Source organism: Patiria miniata, unplaced genomic scaffold (assembly GCF_015706575.1).
Source record: "Patiria miniata isolate m_02_andy unplaced genomic scaffold, ASM1570657v1 HiC_scaffold_2, whole genome shotgun sequence".
In the NCBI taxonomy this organism is placed as follows: Eukaryota; Metazoa; Echinodermata; class Asteroidea; order Valvatida; family Asterinidae; genus Patiria; species Patiria miniata.
The window spans coordinates 17924905-17946749 of record NW_024037058.1 but is presented as its reverse complement, the minus strand read 5'-3'; the positions used below and the strand labels follow the sequence as shown (position 1 = coordinate 17946749).

Genomic DNA, 21845 nt, shown 5'->3' with positions numbered 1-21845 from the left:
GGCTTTGCCGAATTTGAAAACGGACTACTAACGGAAATCTCCAAAGACGCATCTTTGGAAATGACTGTCTTTTATTGTTTTCTTCAAAATGACAGCATGCCAGAAAGAATAATTTCACAGGTACACGTACATGTAGTTTAGTGCCATACTATCTATAAACCAAGTATGCTTTTCAACGATAATTTCGTCAGTTACTTTTTGGAAGCTGCAAATGATGTACACCACCTTTAATAGAGTCCTTTAGCTGTTTAATGTTTTCTTTGTACATCTGCACGTAATGCTTTCATTGATTTCAGTATTTTAAAATGAAATAAGACTGTAAGTAAAATTTATATGCATGACATGACAGACCAAACAATTCTTAAAGTTACTTGCTGCACATTATGTGCGTGTTGTACCTATTGTACAATGTACAGGTGTATATGGGTCTTTCTTTAAATTTAAGGTCCAAAGTGTGACATTTTTCCTGTCCCTGTTGCCTTGATACTTGGTAATCTAGCTGCCATTCAAGTATAAGACTGACCCAACAATTTTTGTTTTTTAGTACATGTACAATGTAGGGGTTGCTCTTCAAAATCACTTTTGGAGGATGGCTATATAATTAAAGGAGTGCATTCAGAATTATGCAATCATAGATGTCAGATGTAACAGGGACAGGAAAAAAAGTGGACCCCAAATTTATAGAATGACCCATATAGCCCGACAGACTTTGTATTAAGTTTGTAATGCAAGAAACAATATATGGAAGACAATGTTTATGGATTTTTTTATCACACAAGTATGGCCTCATGCTGAGTGAAAAATCATCACAGGAAGGAACACCCATTTCCCCTACGCAGCAGGATAATAATGGATTAGCTCATTGAATTACATATTTAGCAATCCAAAACAATTGCTCATCTGAGTATCACATGACAATCACCTGACCAAGGCCATTCACGGCATTGTGTACAAATTATCCATGTGTATGGTATGAATTATTCATGATGAAAAAGGATATCTTTCAGATAGTGTGTATAAGTGGATTCTATGTATCCACACTCTGCAATGTCGAGTGTGATAGAAAGGTGGCCGGTGAAATGGGAATTTGGGAATTTCACAGAATATGTGGAATTTCCCATCTGAAAAGAAGATATGCCTTTGAAGAAAATGTACACGTGTGTAGTGGTTTCTACAACAGAGATGCAAATTACAAAACATCCAAATTGAAATAAATTCTGTACAAAGCTTCATCCAAAGCACAATTTGTAATTTTTAAAAAATTGACAGCGGAATTGTTTGACACACATTTGTTCAGTTAATTTTAAAGTAAATATCTACTTCATCAAGCCGTGCACATTATAAAAACCACTGTTTTGAGGGTTTTGATTGGAAAAGAGGATAATAGGAAATTTGACATGTCTGAAAAAATGTAGGCCGTGGGTATTTTATAATTAGAAATAACCAATTTACATTACAGTAATACATGGTTAACCTGGGTATGGGAATTTCTCTACACCCTTTTTTTTCCTCCCAGAGAATTCATTTTCATTTCACAAAGTATGGAAACTTCCCCCCTTTTGGGGAAACCATTTTCACACCTGTTCACACACGTGGGAAACAGTTTTCGCAGTGTACCTTCAATTGCAATGTACTACATGTAGGTTAGGTAACTCCTGAAACAAGACAATTCAATCCTAGTAAAGCTAGTACTAGAGCACACAATATTCTACTCAGTTTATTCAAAATGGCTGTTAATTCACTGGAAGTCTTTTCACTCATGTGGCTTGCACTGTGGGTCAGATTTAGCCCATTTAGTGGCATTACAGGGTATCCGCTTTCAAACGTTCGGGCCATTGTGGGCTTTTAAGCAAGTCTGCTTCACAAGTGACAGTCAGTCAGTCAGTGGGTCGGTAAGGCAGGTACAAAGAGGACTATGGGCTCCGTGCGCCAACAAAAGAGGGCGCTTTTTTACCACTTTGTGAGCTCCGGTGACAGGATACAGAGTGTGTGCGTACCGTACTGCACTGGTTTGTGCAAGTATGCAAGACTTCCTAAAATGTGCCAAAGCCATTAGCCACAGCGTCTTCACGTGAACGCCAGGCGTCATCGGCGCGCGAATACGTTTGAATTTAATTTGCGGTGGTTTCCCAGACTATAATCCCCGCCCCCAATAACTTAGGATCATTCGAAATACGCAGTGGATGGACCGGGAACCAGTCTAGGTCACCCCCAACTCTCCGTTTCTGGCTGTTGAAGGGGTACTTGTGCACGGAGCCCGTAGGTTGGCCCCTCTGGGATTAGAAAAAAATTGCTGACATTTGAAGTGAGTTTGAAGCGATGTTTAAAGAGAATATACAACATTTGCAAACATCAAAAAACAAAACTACCAAATTATTATGAAATGCCTTACTGGACTGTTAGTGAGTAACCTCTAAATCATCCTGTAAAATCATGGCACCTGGTGTGCTGACATTTTCAAGAAAAGTGGTATTTTTGTATCATTTTCCAACGCTGGTCAGCTGACCAGCGTTGGAAAAAATACTGGCTTTTTTCAAATACTGTCCCAATTTACCATAATAGTTAGTCTGAATTTTGTTTGCAATCGATTACACATCTCTGAATGTGTACAAGCCTTCTAGACTGGTTCCCTGACATTATAATTCCCTGATTGCATTTCATGAAAAAAAATTGGAAAATATTTTGGAAATATTTTAGAAAATGTCTTCTTTTTAAAAAAAATCTAGTAATGGTCAAGAGGATTACAGACTAGGAGTTTTGGATCATTTCTCTGAATCATTAATTAGAAACCATGCTTAACAACTGTCTCTGTCACAGACATTACACTCCCTTTCGTAACGCTGGAATTGCCCTACTTTAGAATCTTTTTTTGTTTGTTCTTTCTCCATGTGCAGTGTTCACTCAAGCACCATGAGAGTTCAGTCAGAGCAACCAAGGCCAGGAATGATTACATCATCGCCGTCGGAGCAGCCAACGCAAGCGTTGACAAGTTCTTCCAGACGGACTTGGATAAGATCGTAGACGTGAGTAATTTCAATACATTTCATAGGTTGAGAAAACAAGAAAAAGGAAAAATGCTACAAACGATTATGAAAATATTCATGAAATGTGAGGTATAAAGAGTTGACTAATTTTTCTGTTTTAACAGTAATTTTCCGAGACTGGGAATGAAAGCAAATCTGTCTCAGTGGCCTTACCCCAAAAATCCACTCGATTATTTCTGTGATGCTTTTGACAGAATTGCAGAGTTTCCCCTCCTGATGTCTAGAGCCGCAAACAGAACTCATCGTGTTTGTGTCTGCATATGCAGGCAAGGTGCTTTGAAGGCATCACAGAAAGAAAGTGTTTTTTTCTGTCTCTTGTATTTTGGGCATCTACAAACCTGAAAAAAAAGCTTTTATTTTGCACAGTGAGTAAGTTTCATACTGCTGGATTAGAGCAGTTTAAAAAAGAAATCTGTTTCGGGTTGAAAATTGGAAAAATACTTGACAGTACATCTTTAATAACTCCCCCCCCCCCTCCATCAGTGTCTTGATCTGAGGTACATCCAGCTTGTCCGTAAGGCTCTAAAGGCCTTCCAGACGTCCGAGGTTCAAGTCCAGACCATACAGCAAGACGAGCTACGTCGGCTGGAGCTCTGCATGCGTAAACTCAACTCCGAGGACGACAAGAAGCTCTTTCTTCAGGTCAACTTCCAACCGTTTGTCGGGCCGACGTCATTCCAGTTTCAGCCGCACTCTGGGGACAAGGTAAAAGATTGTTTGGTGTTTTTTATTATTTTTTTTTTCATTTTTTTTTCCAGCACTTTCATTCATATTCATTCAGGTGAACATTCCAAAATTGGAAGTTGAACAGCTGACTTTTTAAAAGATGGAATTTGTGTCGGGGAGATTCATGTAAAATTCTGTAATCTATCACCACTGTTTGCATAGAAGGTCCCAACTCAGCTTGATTTTTCTTCAAATTGCATTTTTTTTATTGGACAGACACGTTCACTAACAGCCCAGCACCAACTACAGAGTGATTTAGAGCACCGCTATGAGCTTCTGTACCGCACAATTGCAGCTCTCAAGATCGAAACGGATGAGGTAAAGTTTCTTGTTAATTTGGTGGTATCCAGGGCATGGTAGGTAACATATCGGGGGAAAAAGTAGTTTGTGATCAATTTTGTTATTTTGTTTATTTAATTTGGTTAATGAAGCTCAGTATTCCGAAGGCAATGTTGCTCGCATTGGTTAAGGAACCTATTGAGAGAAGACAATGAGAAGAAATTTTAGTTTTAAAGATATGTTACAGGTATCTTAGAGGTTGTTCATTGTTATTTAAAAAGTAACAATGAATGCATAAACATTTACCCATGCCAATCCAAGCGCTAGAAGGCCATTGCCCTCTGTAAACTTGGCCTTAACACATAGGGCCTATTCTGGGAACAACTGATGGAATCAGGTAGGGACTGAAAAACCCAATCCACAAGTGGACCAGGGCAGGAATCGAACCTGGACCACAGAGGTGGAAGGCGAGTAAAGAACCACAGCGGGAACCTGACTCCCTGAGTTGTTTCCACTCCAGATCCAGAAGACTCTGAAGGAAGTGGAGCGTAACTGGGTGGAGGACGAGAGCAACCCCAGCGAAGATGAGATCATGACCCAGCTGAGATCGGTCCGCAGGATGGCGGAATCCCTATCCACCCCGGACCTCAACCGGGTCCCTTCCATGAAGAGACAGAGGGTTCTAAAGCAGGAAACCGAGATGTACTATCTGGATGTAAGTCATCCTTCGTTTCATTCTGCTGGTCTTTTATGACTATTCATAATGCCTGAGACAGTTTACCTATTCAATTCCTATTGATCGATTGCCCGTAGGTGGTCTTAAATCGCTGTTTAAACACCGCTGAGAAGTGTTCAGAAGTGGCCAGTAATAAATGGTGGCCCCTGAACTAGGACAATAAATTTATGCTTCATTCTTTGTACTTTATAATTAATGAAAGAGAAAATTGATTCTTGAAAGTTTGTAGGTTTTGAAGTTCAGAAAACATTTTGTTTTTGAGAAAGCAATTAATTTTATAGTGCTTTTACTTCGTCTTTTAAATGGAGAAACAAAACATGGCTTAAGTCTCAGACTAAAAATTTGCACTAAAAATTTCGTCTGCTCGCCATCACTCACACATTATCCCATGTATGTATGAACATAAGTGTAACTAAGCCTACGCAAGAGCAGTGCAATTTAGCTGTGTACCCCTACACATACTGTACAATGATGAACGTTTTGTGTACACACGCTACGCAAAGTCACAAACACATGTACGCATACACAGGCAGCTTGTCTTCTTGCCATTGTAATTAAAACTTTGACAAGCATGAGGTGATGATTTGTTTTCCTCCTACAGAAACAAAGAGAGTATCTACAGAAGAGCAACAGATTAGTTCGCATGAAAGCCAGGCATGACCTGATACAGAAGGGCCTTGGACTGAGTGAGTTGTCCCTTTTTTATCTTCTTGTATTGTAGTTGGTACACAATCATAGAGCTATATTAAATTACTAGAGTGCTAACTCAGAATCTCAGAATCTCAGAAAGTTGACTGGATATCACCGCTAGGCATCATCATCCAGTTTGACTTCACTCGATGTACAAAGTAATGCCTGATGGGCACATCCATGTTTGTGCACAAACCTGTGGGAAAACTTGAAATTTTGTACGGCTTTTGTACGGCTATTTGCATATCTGCGTTTGTATTCCGTACCGGTGCATCATCGAAGCCGATACGCCCAAAACCGAAATGCACGATCACCAAATGAGCGTTTCATTTTGCTCTACGCAAACAGGGCAACGTGGGTGCGTCCCTCCGCTGCAGATGTTTTTCGCCGTGACGTTTTTTGAACCGTCATGACGCGCTTAAGTTGTTTGCGTATCTTCTACTTGCGCGTTGCATTTAGAGTACACTTTTGAAATTCAATCCATTCATTTTGATTGTGTTCTACAAACACGCACATAAATTCAAAATGTCTGCGCCCAGAGTGGCTTCAAAGCGTCTCCGCGCGCAAGAATGAGGAGTTAGCGCTCTAGTAATTTAATATAACTCTATGTACAAAATATTCTTCAGTTTCTCTCGTTTCTCAAGGGAGTAATCTTGTAGTTCCAGAGAGCTAGTCGAGTTGCGATTTTGTTTTGATCTCAGTTTCAAATGTCTTTCTGTACTACTTTCCCTCATCTTTGATGTGTGAATGGTTAACTTAACTTTTTGAACTGTCACTCGGGAGGTAACACACTGAGTATACAGTGTTTATATGTCGGTGAAGGGCAAAACCTAACATTGAATTTACATCACCCCGACGCAAATTCCGTCTTATGAATGGTTTCATTGCGGTACCCGCTGCTACATGTACATCAGATTCGAACCAGCCAACCGATCCCGTTAGCTCGGTGGTCAAGTGCTAAGACGTCTGTACTAGAAAGCAGGAGGTTGTGGGTTTGAGTCCCACCCGAGTGATTTTTTTTCCAACTTTTACTCGGGAAGGTAACACTCGGAGCATACAGTGTTTATATGTTGGTGAAGGGCAAAACTTAATAATGATAACTTACTCCAGTTCTGGAAACAAAGTTGTTTGGGTCAAAATAACTAGTTCAGATGTGCACGCGTGGTTGTTTAATCTTAATTTGAAATCGTGTAAAATTAACCCTATTGTATTGATTGCAAAAATAATATGAACTTTTGCCTTTTTTTTTTTTTTTGCAGGCAATTCCAATTCAGAGAAGCGGAGGTAAGAGTTAGATGTTATGCTAAGGGTTTTGGCTGGGAGGGGGGGGGGGGAGGGGGAGCATGAGGTACCACATTTAATTATCCCCCCCCCCCCAATCGTTATTGTTTTTTTGGGAAAAATATTGTGTTGGCAAAATGGTGTATTTGTCGTCGTATAATACTGCAACGAATAATGCCACCTATGGTCTCACATGAAATTGACCACACTGAACATCATATACATGTAGGGTCGGCATTTTTGCTGCCTCAACCCCCTATTCAAATTGATCTGGGCAATCCCCATGGCTAAGCTTCTGTGGCATGTCATATGATGTGTAATGGTATTAAGTAGTTGTAGTCGGCATAGTCAGTTTTCGAAAAAAGTTAGAGGGAGAATTCCTGAACATAAAAAATAGGTTGGTGTCGAACGATTTCAGTGTGTGTTATTAGCGTAATTAGTGTGTTGGAATTAGGGTGTTTCACAATGCAGTGCGCCACCAAGAGTTTGCTATGGAGAGTCCATTTCTCAAGTTTACGGTCGACAAAACATGGCCCATTCGAATGAGTGTCAGTTGACAACTTGAGCTAATTTGTTATAGATTGGGGCATATAGCATTCTCCCGCTTTATAAAAACACCATATTGATAATAATAGCAAAGGAAAGGGCAAACATACTCGAATCATACGCTTACGAAACTCCTGACCGGAAAAACGAACAATTTCAAATGTCCCGGGCTGCGAATTTGTCGACCATTGCCCACAATGCATTGGGAAAAATGAACTCTCCGTGGCAAAATCTTGGTGGCACACCTGCATTGTGAATCGCCCAAATTGACCTGTGAAATTGACCCCAAATTTCACTTGCACTGTTTTTTTGTGTGTGGATTACAGCTATCCGGCCACCACTCTACAAAGGAAGCAGAAGCCGCCTCGGCCCAAGTCAGTACACAGTGCCCGTCTGTTTGGAGGCAACTTGCAAGAATACCTGGAAGTAAGTGGTCTAGGCCTAATCTCTTCTTCCATTTGAAAAGCGATTACGTTACCTTTTAATATAGGATGGAATTTGGGTTGGGGAGATTTGTAAATTCAATATTGTTATTTTATTCATTCACTGACGTATTTTATGAACACTGTATACTGAGGGTTTTCTGAGGGTTTGCGAGAGAAAAATAAATTCACAAGCTTTACTCGAGTGGGACTCAAACCCACAACCTCCTGCTTTACTAGTGCAGACGTCTTACCACTCGACCACCGAGCTTGCCGGGTCGGCTTGCTGGTTTGATGGAATTTTTGGGCCGGGGTGATACAAATCAAATTAGGTTTTGATTTGTATCACCCCGGCGCAAAAATTCCATCTTATAATAGTCGATGCGGTACCCGCTGCTATGTACAGCAGATTCGAACCAGCCAATTGATCCCGTAGCTCGGTGGTCGAGTGGTAAGACATCTGCACTAGAAAGCAGGAGGTCGTGGGTTCGAGTCCCACCCGAGTGATTTTTTCCAACTTTCACTCGGGAGGTAACACACTGAGTATACAGTGTTTAAACGTTGGTGAAGGGCAAAACCTAATTGGATTTGCTGGTGTGAGTCGGATGTAGTTCATGCTGTGGTCGAGTGATAAGACATCTGCACTAGTAAAGCAGGAGTTTCGAGCCCCACCTAAGTAAGCTTGTGAATTTTTCTAGCACTCCCTCGGACAACACTGAGTAAACAGTGTTTATAAAATGCGTCAGTGAAGGACAAAACCAAATATTTCAAATTTGAAGTTGTCATGGATTCCATTGAGTGATTTTGTGTTAGTAAATGCCAAAGTTCTTTCGGATGTTTTGGCAGCCAAATTTTTTTAATTCCCAGGCGCCCCTTCTATTTAATTGTAATTGTAGGTGGATTATCTGTAATACTAAGTTTTGTTTCGTGATTTCTGTATCAGCTACATGTTTGGTTGACATTAATCGTTTGCTATTTGATCCCAACAGTTGTAAGATTGCAAAAGTTAAAGAGCTGAATTATTTATTTATGTTTTTTCTTTTCATTTTAGATTACCGGGCGTGACATTCCAACTGTTGTACAAAGCTGTGTTGAGTGTGTTTCCCTGTATGGTAAGTTCTTGTCAAACCTCCTTAAGGCCCCAAAAAAAAAGGCTCCGGTTTCTAGTATGCACGCCCGTCGCCGTAGCCATGTGCGTCGGCAAAATGAAAAAAGTTTTTTTTCAATGAAAGATGATGTCTCAAAAGCTCCAAACTCACTGGTTTGACTGGAATCCTGCTGCTGCACAATTTTAACGTGTTTTCAGATTGGGTTATGGTCGAGAATAAGCTTTATGTGGCCTCTCTGGACTCGCATATATTTGCACTAAGTTAGTCGGGCACCATTTGCAGTCATCAGCCGACATTTGAAGCAAAAAAATCAGGTAAAAAAAAAAAAGCCGCGTCGCCGCACCACTTTTTGGGCAAGCTCCATACCAGAAACCGGAGACTTTTTTGGGGGGGCCTTAGGGTTCAGTTTTTTTTTATAGTCATTTAGGGCTGAAAAAAATTGGAAAAAGTTAATGTTGGGGTTAATATGTGATCTCATTTCAAGCTCATAAATAGCAGTCTTCCCCTTTTTTTAATGACACATTTTGAATGTGAACCTTATATTTATTAACGATGCCATATTCTGGTGTGAAATGTATTGCTTTAAGTGAAATTTTTCCTGCCTTCAGAAATTCCAGTTTCGTTATGAGTTGGACCCAATTTCACAGCGCTGCTTAACAGCCGATTTTGTGCCAACTGAGCCTCCGTCTGTTCATAGAGACCGTAAGCAGTAAGCACAGCAAAAGCACGCTTAACCCCAGAGGAAAAATGCTTAAGATATCTCCATGCCCACGAGCGCTTACACGCTAGGAAATAATGTTTAAGCAGCAGCATGAATTGTGTGTCGCCTACACGAAGTTTTGGGAGCCACCAACCAGTCCTACATGGAAATTCAGTATGACCGTAGGACTGTAGACCTGTATGACCTTAGCCCCGTATGTATGCGAAATTTTCAGTTCAGTTTTTGAAAAAAAATGTATAACTTCTATATGCTTTCATGGATTTTGATGAAACTTGGATGCAGTGACCCTTGGGTGGAAAGACACAATTCTTAATCCGACTAATGAGGTCAAAGGTCATGTAGGGGTCGCCAGAAGTCATTGTTCAAGTATGCTTCAAAAGTTCCTTTGTCCACAGAATTGTATGGACTTTAACGTCAGTTACATGGAGTGATCCTTGGGTGGGGTTCGTCACAAGTCTTCTGAAATTGAAGGTCAAAGGTCATCTAAGGGTCAATTGAGGTCATTTAAAAATGCACAAAACTTGACTTTTTTTTAAGAACACAAAACAGGGATCGACCGCGAAAAGAGGCGACACAAGCGATCACTTGTTCGCTACAGTAAGCACAACTTTTCTGCTAGCTGTTAAGCAGCGCTATGAAATTGGGCCCTGCTAGCAAAGTTAGATGGTTATTATAAACTAATCCCTTTTTGTGCTTACATCTTCTCCGACAGGTTTACATCACATGGGTATCTTTAGGATGCCCGGAGCCCATCAAGAAATCGCTGAAATGAGGGAGGCTTTTGAAAAAGGTAAGGACAAAACTCACAAAACTTGGCAAGTAAATTCTTCACGTGCAAAATTGTTTGATGAGCTAATGGAAAACAGCCTGGATATTGCCTTAGGCCAAACAAAAAAATTAGTCGGTTTCTGGTCAGACCAAAGTTCCGAAATTGATGCGGCGATGCGGGTTTTTTTTTTTTTTTTCAAGCGGTTTTTTTTTTTTTCCAAGCGTGGATTGTACTGACAAGGTGGGTACTATTTTGCTTTTTTGTGTCCTCATAAACCTTGGTGTCCTACATCATTCGCCTTGCTTGGTTCCCTCCATCATTTGTAATTTGTCTCTTTTGACCATTTGACAGGAGAGGACCCATTTGAGAGTCTGGATGAGAAGGCTGATATCAACCTGGTAGCCAGCGTTCTCAAGTTGTACTTCAGAGAGCTTCCCGAACCGCTCTTCCCGACCACGTTTTTCCCCCAGTTCATGGAGTGCGCCAGTAAGTTTTGAATTTCTTAGTCATAATTCATAGGGCTGTGCCTCAGAGATGTGGTTTGAGTAGCTGCACCATAATGGGTTGGGATTATAGTTAATAGTAACGAGGTCTTTGTTGGACCAATATAGCTCATTGGGCTGGATTTTATCTCTAGTGTCCTTGGCATGAAGTGACAGAGAATATTTCTATCCCCTCTGGATGGGATGCGAGTCCATGACGGGCTACTCGCTTGCTAATTGTGGTACCTGTTAACACTGATTGGTGTAAAGAGGATTGCTCAAGGACACAGTGCCTTGCCAGCATCTGGATTAGGGTGTATCTATATCTGTATGGGTACGTTGCAGTAACCTATTCAGGCATTAAGGCAAAGGAGAGAGAGGGTGTATGCTGGGATGTTACACTGGCCGAGCTCTTGACCGAGTCGGCTTGAACAAGGTTTTCGTCAAGATGGTTCCAGTCTATAACTGATTTGTTAAAGAATGAGTTTTTAAGTTGATCTGTGTTGCACCAGGATACTTTGAAGCACTTGGAGTTTATGGCGATGGAGCTTGCTATGGTATCCGATGAGGATGTACCGTCAATCTGTCTTGGCCGAATTTTTCTGCCTTGTTTTCTGGGTGTAAGGTATAGATGTGAGGGGATGGCCGGTACCAGCCCTGCAACTACCTTGTACAGGAGTATCAGGCATAGTTGCTTTCGTCTTTCCTGAAGGGATGGTAATTTCAGGGTTTGCAGCATTTTAGTAATACATCCTGTTTGCCGTGATGTATAGTCGCCAGTGATGAAGGGTGGCATGGGTGGCTAGTGCATACAGCGCTTGCCTCTCACCACTGCTTGCCTCTCACCACTGGTTCGATACCCGGCTGCCTGGACCATATTTGAGCAGAGTTGTTCGTTGATTCTCTCCTGCGCCACAAGGGTTTTTCTCCGGGCTCTCTGGTTTTCCTCCCTCCTCAAAAATTAACACTTATGATCTCTGGCTGTGCTTCGTGGTCAGACATGGGTTGTATGGTGGCAGCCTAAGGCGCCTTTAATTGCCTTCGGCTTGATCACGTTGTAGCTGCGTCCTTTGCAATTCGGCTTCTGCTGCGAGAAAGGATGATAAGGGTCCCTCCCAAAAAAATTATTATTATTTGAACCTTGCCTTCCCAAATATGGTGGGAAAGTAATGAGAGTGCTCTTTTATATGTAATTCTATTTTGTCTCTCAATATACTAACAAAAAATCCAATTGTTTTCCAACCCAGAAAATTACCGGGACGCAGACAGAATACCCGAGTTGAACAGACTAGTGAACGAGCTACCCATCAGCGTCATGATTGTAATGCGCTACCTCTTCGCATTCCTCAAAAGGTAGGATCAAAACAAAAACCACCCCCAAAACACAAACAAAATCAAGACAAAACAAAACATTTACCGGTAAATTTCTATGAATCACTGGAAGCCATTCCTCCGCCAGTGGTCAAGTTGTTATAACATGTGATTTTGATCTTTTACAAAATTGTAGATTGTATTCTAGTGATTGAGAAATTTATCAAGTAGGCACAGGAAGTACTAGACATACTGACCATCAGACTTTCATATGTACGTATAAAAACAAAGTGTTTGTTTTTCTTATATACCGGTACTTCTACTGATTAGCCTAGCCAGAGAGGTAAATTTTGGTGAAATAATCTTGTTCAAATAGACAGGAAAAGAAATGTAATGCTGTTTATACATTTAAGGATAAACCTGTGACATTTATTCTGAATTCATGAATACCTGAGACAGTTTACCCATTCCTATTGGACGAGAGCTCATCTCGTGGGTGGTTTCAAACCGCCTGTAAAACACCGCTGCGTTCTGCACCGCGGTACCCACTGCGCGGGCTCACCAATCTCCATATAAGGAGATATTTAGCACTAAGCGCGCGAGGCACATACCATAGACATGGCCAGAGGGATGTTTCACAACACATGGAAAAAATTTGTTGAACAATATCGTTGGGATTTTGTCCATTTTTGATATATTTTTACTTTTGACCCTAGCCTTTCGGCTCAGGCCATTGTTGATTCCCTTTTTATAACTATCTTTTGGAGGTGTGTCAAGCTGGTTGGGATTTGAATCACAATGATCACAAGCATTTGCAAAAATTAGTTAGTTAGCATAAATATTAAAAAGAGAGCAAGACTATGCTTGCCTTGTCGAGCTGGACTTAAGCGTCTCAGTTTAGGATCAAATTTATTCTTGGTTACTGTCAGGCAGGCAGTCAGTCAGACAGTCATTTGAGTGCGTTTGATTACTTCCCCCAGCTTACTCGTGCCTCGCTCCTCGCGTGATGACAGACATGCGCAGTGGAGCTAAATAAACGAACGGTTTCGGGTAAAGTTTCGTGCAAGAGCTGGAAAGTTGAACTTTTACATGACACTGAGGCTGCATCCGAATCAACTGTCTAGAGCTAGGTCTAGGTCCGCGCCCATTGGAAATATGCGGGGACGCGCTGACAATAGACGTAGCCCTTGCTCTGGAAGCCCGTTTCGGACACGGCCTGAGGCGCCCGCTGGACGTCATGTTGGCAGCCTTGTTTATTGCATGGCCTTAAGGGATACTTACCCAAGTAACCGGCTCGGCGAGTCGGTTACTTGGGCCAGGCTCGAGTAAGCGCGAGAAGTCATGTGAGAGGTAAATCGAACGCTGTCGCGCTTGCACGAGTAAGCGCGGGGGAAGTAATCGAACGCACACAATGACAGAGTCAGTCAGAAAAGCTAGCCCCGTGATTCAGTCAGTCGGAGGACAATAAATTCTGTGACTCTCGTTTTTTCCTCAAGTTTCTTCATTTTTTTCCTTCTCCAGACTGGCCCAGTACAGCGACGAGAACATGATGGATTCCCACAACCTGGCTGTCTGCTTTGGCCCGACCCTGATCCAGCAGCCGGAGTCCGACGAAGACATTCTGATGTGGCAGTCGCACATCAACGACCTGGTCCAGACTATGATTGTCTTTCAGGAAGATATCTTCCCTCAGGAGCCGGGGACCCTATATGAGGACCCATCTATCGTCGATCTAAGGTGAAGACCTGGGCAGTTGGGGAGGGGGGGGGGGGTTATAACCCACCTTTGCTACTACAGTTGTGGCTTCAGGCCTCAGTGTCGTGCTTTCTGGCAGTGTTGTAGTCAAGTCCATCACAAGTCCATCACAAGTCCATCACGAGTCCTCACAAGTCCTCACAAGTCCATCACAAGTCCATCCCAAGTCCATCCCAAGTCCTTCCCAAGTCCTTCACAAGTCCTTCCCAAGTCCTTCACAAGTCCTTCACAAGTCCTTCACAAGTCCCTCACAAGTCCATCACAAGTCCATCACAAGTCCTTCACAAGTCCTTCACAAGTCCATCACAAGTTCATCACAAGTCCATCACAAGTCCATCACAAGTCCTCACAAGTCCATCACAAGTTCATCACAAGTCCATCACAAGTCCATCACAAGTCCATCACAAGTCCTCACAGGTCCATCACAAGTCCATCACAAGTCCATCACAAGTCCATCACAAGTCTATCACAAGTCCATCACAAGTCCTTCACAAGTCCTCACAAGTCCTCACAAGTCCATCACAAGTCCATCACAAGTCCATCACAAGTCCATCACAAGTCCATCACAAGTCCATCACAAGTCCTTCACAAGTCCTTCACAAGTCCTCACAAGTCCTCACAAGTCCTCACAAGTCCATCACAAGTCCTCACAAGTCCACTGGTGGTTTACTATTGACCGGGCGTGTGATGGACTTGTGATGGATTTGACGCAAAACTGATTTCAGCTGTGGCGCATGCTGTGGCATGTTGAATTTTTTTTCTCCTAGTTACGATTAGGTTTTTAATTTTTGTTTTTGTTTTTTCAGCCCCAGTCCGAGTGGTAGCCTAGAGACTATACCTGAAGGAACTACAGATGATGATTCCAACAGTGGTGAGATATTGGAATTGAATGTTATTTTTTTTTTTAAGATACGATTTGAGTGATTGCACCATGTGACTTGAATTCTCTTTTGTGTGAGTTTGTGCGATTCTGAAAGAACTGGAAACACTCAACATTTTAGAGAGTATACTTCACCCGTCATTGTGATGGTTGAGGCATCCAGCTTCAGGCCATGTCATAAGCTATTCATCTGCCATTGTTGCGAACAAGAAAGGGTGCTTGTTTTACCACTTTAGAGAACCCCGTTGACGGGACATACCACAGTGGAGGGATGACCATTGCCTCAATCCTTCAAAATCTTCCAACAATCCCTGCTAATGGGCTGAGGCAGTGCCGGTGACGTTCTGGATGATATATCCTCAGTGTGGATGACATCAAGCATAATGCAAGGCTCAATTGTTCATGGCTGAACATAAACAATGCTGGGTACAGCCTACGAACTCGACACAATGCATCCCCAAAAATCATCCTACATGTTCAGACATTCAGCTTGAATCCTCCAAAATCCTCCAGGCAGTTTTGCCCGGAGGATTTTGGAGGATTGAGGAGGGTTAGGATTTTAAACGTTATTCACACTCTGTTCGTTGTGACCTGACTTGTGAATTGACTTATGATTGACTTGACTGCAATGCCACTTTTCTGTGTTTTCTTTTTTTGGTTGTCTGTGGTTCAAGGTTTCCTAGCGACAGCCAAGGCAGACTACATCGGTAAGTCAGGCAGTGAGTTGACCTTCAGCAAAGGGGACCAAATCCGCCTCCTGAACAAAATGGACGAGTACTGGTGGATGGGTGTGGTGGGGGACCACAAGGGTTACGTGCCCATCCAGTACGTGGACGCACCGGAAAAGTAAGTAGGCTTGATTGTTAGATATTTATGTTCTTGTCTTGGAAGTGAAGGGTTTTTAAAAATACCAATGAATTTTAAAACACGCTTGCTAAAAAGTGGTAGCAGACTTTTTCTTTTTGTACAGATGCATTCCCCTTGCTATTTTGGAGGTTCACCCTGAAAAATGGATTCCTTTTCTCAATTGCCCTTTTTTTTTTCTTCTAGAAACACAAAAGTTATGAGACGTCGACCAGAAAAAAAAATAATCGGCTCACGTTTAGTTATTGAATTATTATTTTTCTTACAGTAATTCCATTCCTGTGGGCTAGGCTGGTTCCCACCCCATGATCAGTATCAATAATGTAGGGACCGGGAGCCAGTCTGCTTGCGAGGCTGATCTGTTTGTGACCAAAATTAAAACTGTTTTTCAGAGAGAGTTGCAGACGCCCAAATAAAAAGAATAAAGGACATTGGTTAGAATAAAAAGTACAACTTGAAAATGTATTAAGAGAATTTTTTTTTTTTTGGGGGGGGGGGGGAACTATGTTCAGATGGGGGGGGGGCCTTGAACTAAAATAATGCCAGCTATGTGCAGTGTTTTGTGGGAATTTGAACAAGAGAAGTTATTTGGTATTCGTGCAAGGTAAGCTTTGAACAAGAAACGTACTTCATGACTTGAAAGTACTTAAATGTACTCGTTCTACATTTGAAACATTGTTCCATTAAATTAAATTTGCATTGGCGGTCTGAAGTTGAATGACTACGAAATGATGTTCTCATCACGCATTTTGTTTTTTATTTATTTGTAGTTTTTTATTGTGTATATGTTTCGTTTTTTTTTTATTTGTATATTTTAGACTGTTTTTGTCTGCAACTCCTGTGATCTGGGTGTAGATGCTTCTTGGGGTAACATTTGGGTTTGATTGCAAAACAAAAGTGGGTTTTTTTAAACGTGTAAATCTTCTCTTATCTGACTTAAAAAGATGCAGCTATTTTTCATCGTCCATATTTTTCCATTAACATGGAGACTTTTTCCGCCGGTTTTTGATATCTTTCTATATTCTCTACCAATATTTACGTAATATTGGATGGCTTTGAATGGGATACAAGAATATATTGCACGAGCTATAATAATATTGCATGAGGTGTAATATTGTAGCAAAAAATGCCATTCAATATTATTCTTATTTACATCAGGCTGACTTGATCCGAAAGGAATAAACTGAATGACGCTGTCTCGTAATAATCGCCGTCTGCTTTCTTAACTTCACATTGACGTAAGGTCTAGTCATTAACTTTGACAAAAATCTGCAAGCTCAAGCTTTACAGCGTCTCAAAAACCATCGGTACATTCTTCTCGGCCAGAAACGCTTGCAGAATATTTATTGTCTTCTTGGTAGCTTTCAAGATATTTTGGTCTGTATTTCTCAAATGTTGTCAAATTATTCTTCACTTGAAGCTTTCAGTTTTGTTGTTGACAAACAACGGGTACGCGTGTGCTACTGTCCCTCGCGCTACGCTCTGTTGACTGGTTGACAACTGTGAGTTTCTACGCTCTAGATTGAGCAGGAACCAGCGAAATGCGCGTCTATACAACAAAACTACCTGGATGTCTATGCAGTAACAAAAACTATATTGTATAGTCATCCAGGTGCTTCTCCAAAAGTATGCGATATGCTGATTTATGTTCAACACTTGCATGCCTGATATAAATAATAATGATGTATATGTCTTTCTGATTCCTGATAACATACACATTTCTTTTAAGTTGGTATCTTATCAAAAATGTCAAGCTTTGATCCTTTGGGCCTGAGGATAAGAGTTCATGCCTTGCATCTGAAACAAACATTACAACCACTATACGTGTTGGAATGTGGGGTAAGGTGGACATTCGAGTACATGTATAAGGAACATTATTTGAGGAATGGTCCTGCAGGAATCTACACAGTATTGAAGGTGGTAGGGAACATTTGCATAATATCCTAAGTTTATAGAATAGGCTGAATTAGGGGCCAGTAATTTATAGCAGATATCATTTTACCAACATGTTCAATGTTTTGTGTCCGTTGGTCGCAGAAAAAAAAAATCAAGGAATATTTTGTTTTTCCTCTGACCGTCGAAGTGTAGCTCGCTGAACGCGTCTTGCATAAAGCCTGTAGGTCACAGGCTGTGCCCGAGTGGGAAGAATTCATTCATGTACATGCGTAACTGAGCGTATGCACAACGTCAATAGTTTGCTTGCGCCCATTATTAAATGGATGTAGTATTTGAAAAAGCCGTTTCTCCAACGATCGTTCGACTGAGCAGTCATTTGAAAATGAAAAAAATATAAGAGATCATACATGTACCAGGCAATACAAATAACAGGATGCTTGTTACTAATACTTACATTGTACAAGCAAGTAAGCTATTTCATAGTAATTTGACAATTTCATTTTTGTTTTTGTGCAAATGTTACCCACTGCCTTTAATACAGAAGTATTACACCTGACCAAGTTTAAACGATTCCTGTCCAATGTAATTGCATGCAGTGCTGTGCACACGTATGCACACTGCATGTACTCAGTATTCTCATGCTTCCAAGTTATTGCATACCTCCTATGCATCATGCTTCTTATACATACATGTATAAGCAACATCTGTTCTTCATGAACCCAGTCAACTTGTTCAGCATGTTCAAACTGCTTATATGCCAATTTCTTCACCATCTCTAAGAACTACAAGTCAACAGACACAAGTACCTTCTTGCTCTACTGAAGAATATCAAAATTTCACATTTGACTCTTTGACTCTTTACTCTTATTTTTATGTCAAATAACCGCAAATTCTTCTTTAAGTGGCATGATGGTATCTGCCCATATCGCTGCAGGGGGTGTAGTCTATGGAATAGCTGCTTGCACACAAGGGTCTATGATATTGGCGCAGATTCAGCGATTTATTATGCAAAACAAGACTGCGTCTTTACCTCTAGTTTTGTACCATTTGGCGGGCGCCTTTTATCGGGTCTTCGGTAACACTCTTTGTATTACATAAACATTGCAGCCAAATTGACCAGTCAACAGCTTAGTCCACATTTCTGATTGAAACGAAGTCACAATTTTTAAAGTCGACTCCGATTGGCTGGCGCGCGGGGCGGGGTCTCATAAAATTTGCAGCTCGGATATATCAGATGATCGCAGTGTGGCTCCCCACACCGTGAATGTCAGATCTTCAGACTACAGGGGGTGTGGCTGGGAACAAAACCTGCTTGAATTCAAGTCTAATTGTGTGGCAGCGTGTGCCATTCTATGTCTGAAGTAGACTCCCAAGAGACGTAAGGAGACTGAAATTGTTTATGATTCACATGTTCTTATATCTAGCTGGAAACCTCGTTCCTCCACAGACCTAACAACTGACATACTGTCACACTTGACTTCCCACTTTGGCTGGAAGGATGCTGCAAAGTTTACTCCAGCAAAGCCAGAATCGGGCCAAAACGGTTGAAAAGCCCATCTGGCCTTCGGTCATATATAATGGACTGTGTAGAGTAATAAATGTAGTAATGGAAAGTGTACAAGTAAACATGGATTGATATTAGTGAAAGTAGAGTTTCCTAAAATTAGCAGTTTAATGGATGTATCACAAGCACATTCCGTTTTTTTTTTCATGACAGTATTTCATTACTATTGTAAGATAAGATTTGAAGCTTTGAATGGTGAAGTCCCCGATAAGGGGCAAGTTTACGGTTGCACCGAGCGACTTGAAATATCCTTTTGTGGGTTTGCGAGTTTCTGCAAAAAAGAACTGGTGGCTACTCAACTGTCTCCTGACAATGGACTGAGCATGCTGTCTGAAAGGTTGACTTTCCACCGGTCCTTATCACTACACAAACTCACAAAAGAGATTTCATGTTATAACTCCTTGAGTCATACAGTTTTTGATACACATAGCTAATACATGAAAAATCCCATAAACAAATCAAAGATTACTTTATATTTTGTGTTCCATCTTTATTTTGAAAAACCCAAACCACCTTTTTTTTTCTACATTGGGTGTTGCTTTCACCAACCTGAATTTCCATCATCAGATGGCTTTTTTTTCACATTCTTTTTCTTAGTTTCTTCGCTGCTTTTTTTCCATGATCATATGCTGCAAATTGCATTTCTGTTTGACATTTGCAGCTCTGCAAAAATAGAAAATATTAGGGATTTTGTACTTTTCTTTGTTAGAGTTTACGTTTCTTATTTCAGGGGTGAGATTTGAGGAAAATGGAAAATCCACGAAACATTGAGATGAGAGTTTTGGGGGCAGCACCGCGGCGGCCAACGCGTACCTGAGGTTATTTGCCGAAGTTATAGGCACAGCTAACAGGAGCCTAGGGAACAAAGCCACGGACAGGCCCGGTTTCATTATACTGGGGGCAAATATACAATAAAAGTTACTGCAAAAGAGCCTAGGCCTGGGAATATATTTTGCATATTTTTTTGACAATTTCTGCAATTTTTGCAATCTGTTGATCCAGTCAAGAAAAAAATATGAAGAAAAGCATTTTTTTTTTCTGTGTTCGATTTTATTGCTGCAGAGAGAAACGAATCACAAAAAATATTAACAACGTTACTTAGTAAAATGTCTTACTTAATAAACTCCCTGGCTTCCAACATGCCTTTTGTAGTGGCTATTTTTTCAAAGCACTAATGCAGCTCAAACTGATGTCCATCCACAGTGACACTTTATTTCAGCCAATTCTTCCGACCATACTCTTAATTCCTTGATCAAAATCTCGCACTGAAGGGTTTTCTCATGGCAAAAGTGACACTGATATGTTGGCTCACGGATCCTCACTACACAGGCTAGCCTGCCGAGTACACGCACAATGCACACACGAGGTGCACACACCATTGAAAATTATTTGAAGTCTGGTCCTCAAGTACTCCACTGTGCACACGGCATTGATTTCTATCAGGTACTAGACCGCATGGATTATTAGACCTGTTATCAGTCCATCCAGTTTTGTAAATAGGGCCTACATTTCGCCGGAAGTCTCACTGAGCGCTGAATACATAGCACATTATTTTGGAAACAGAAAACGCTGGAAATCCGGAATCCCGAAGACGTCTCACCAAAAATCTGGAAATCCAGAAAAAAAAATCCGGAGAAATCTCACCCCTGCTTATTTAGTTTCCTGCCTAGTGTGTACAATGCTTGCTTTTTTCCAATTTCCCTCTAGTGAGAACGGCGTAGTCAGCCATCCCGTCAAACGACAGGTCAGCCGGACAGACAGCGCCGATATGCTAGTCCGCGACATCGACACTAGGATGGCGAGCGTGGCCCAAGCCCTGACCAGCATTAGTACTGTTGATACCACCCCGGCCTCGACCCCGGATGTAATCAAGGATATCTGGACGTCTGTCACACCCTCCTCCCCTGGGTTGAGCACACCCAAGTCCAAAAACCCCCCACCGGCTGTCAAGCCCAGGCCATCCGCCAGACCCACTCGACCCATGCCTTCCTCCTCACGCAAGCCACAGTCCCCTATGAGCTCCTCGCAAACTTTATGAGGACACAATTCACAAATTCCTTTTTTTAGTTTGTATGCCTCCAATCAATAGTTTGTCATTATTGTGGCCAAAAACTTGGGCACACCATATCTTTCTTTTTTTTAGGTTTGTATATTTTGCAGCAACACCACAATTTATTGCAATAACTGCAAAATGTGGGAAACAGTAAAAAAATAAAAAAATTAAAAGAGTTGAAACTGCTTTTGTTTTAAAGCAATCGTTGTTACTATTTTTGTTCATATTGGATTGCAAAGTAAATACATGGCAACGCAGAAGTCAGGCTCAACAAGTAATAACAAACAGCGTAGAAATAGAACAGCATTTTCTGTGGATGAACATGAAACTTTTTCCTCCAGCCCAACAGTGAAAATGGTGACAGACTCGCTAACAGGCTGTGACCTAATATACAAGAAATAATATTACTTTATACATTGGCTTGGTTAAACAGTGGAATATTCTTCTTGAGCGGTGCAATGCTCATGCACAAAGTTCCTGTTTTCTTTTTTTTTAATAGCTTGAACAAATTTTATACCTGCAAATACCATGGGTGCTCGATGCAAAATTCCACCAGATGCTTTTTTTTTATTTCCTGTATATAAGGGCCTTTTTGCAGGCCAAGTTTTTTATTTGCAAAAAACTGTAGTATAGATTTTCCCGGCTATTGTAAAACGTTCATCATTGGAATTCACAGTTTCTAATATTGAAATTCATCCATCACCATCGATAAAGTGT

The 21845-nt window shown here is 41.2% G+C and overlaps 1 protein-coding gene across 2 annotated transcripts in view; it reads left to right on the top strand.

Annotated features, from left to right (window-relative positions):
- LOC119726737 (SLIT-ROBO Rho GTPase-activating protein 1-like) overlaps positions 1–21594 on the top strand; it is a 58604-nt gene extending 37010 nt beyond the window's left edge. The window contains exons 6-20 of one of the 2 annotated variants that reach the window (XM_038198567.1): positions 2895–3023; positions 3528–3749; positions 3987–4088; positions 4570–4764; positions 5387–5471; positions 6735–6759; positions 7629–7728; positions 8776–8836; positions 10267–10344; positions 10675–10809; positions 12053–12158; positions 13638–13853; positions 14678–14742; positions 15426–15597; positions 20783–21594. In XM_038198567.1, the coding sequence (XP_038054495.1) occupies positions 2895–3023; positions 3528–3749; positions 3987–4088; positions 4570–4764; positions 5387–5471; positions 6735–6759; positions 7629–7728; positions 8776–8836; positions 10267–10344; positions 10675–10809; positions 12053–12158; positions 13638–13853; positions 14678–14742; positions 15426–15597; positions 20783–21113 (2022 nt within the window). In that variant the 3' untranslated portion in view covers positions 21114–21594. The remainder of the gene's footprint in view (positions 1–2894; positions 3024–3527; positions 3750–3986; positions 4089–4569; positions 4765–5386; positions 5472–6734; positions 6760–7628; positions 7729–8775; positions 8837–10266; positions 10345–10674; positions 10810–12052; positions 12159–13637; positions 13854–14677; positions 14743–15425; positions 15598–20782) is intronic. The other variant, XM_038198568.1, reaches the window with a different exon arrangement.
- Positions 21595–21845: the final 251 nt, after the last annotated feature.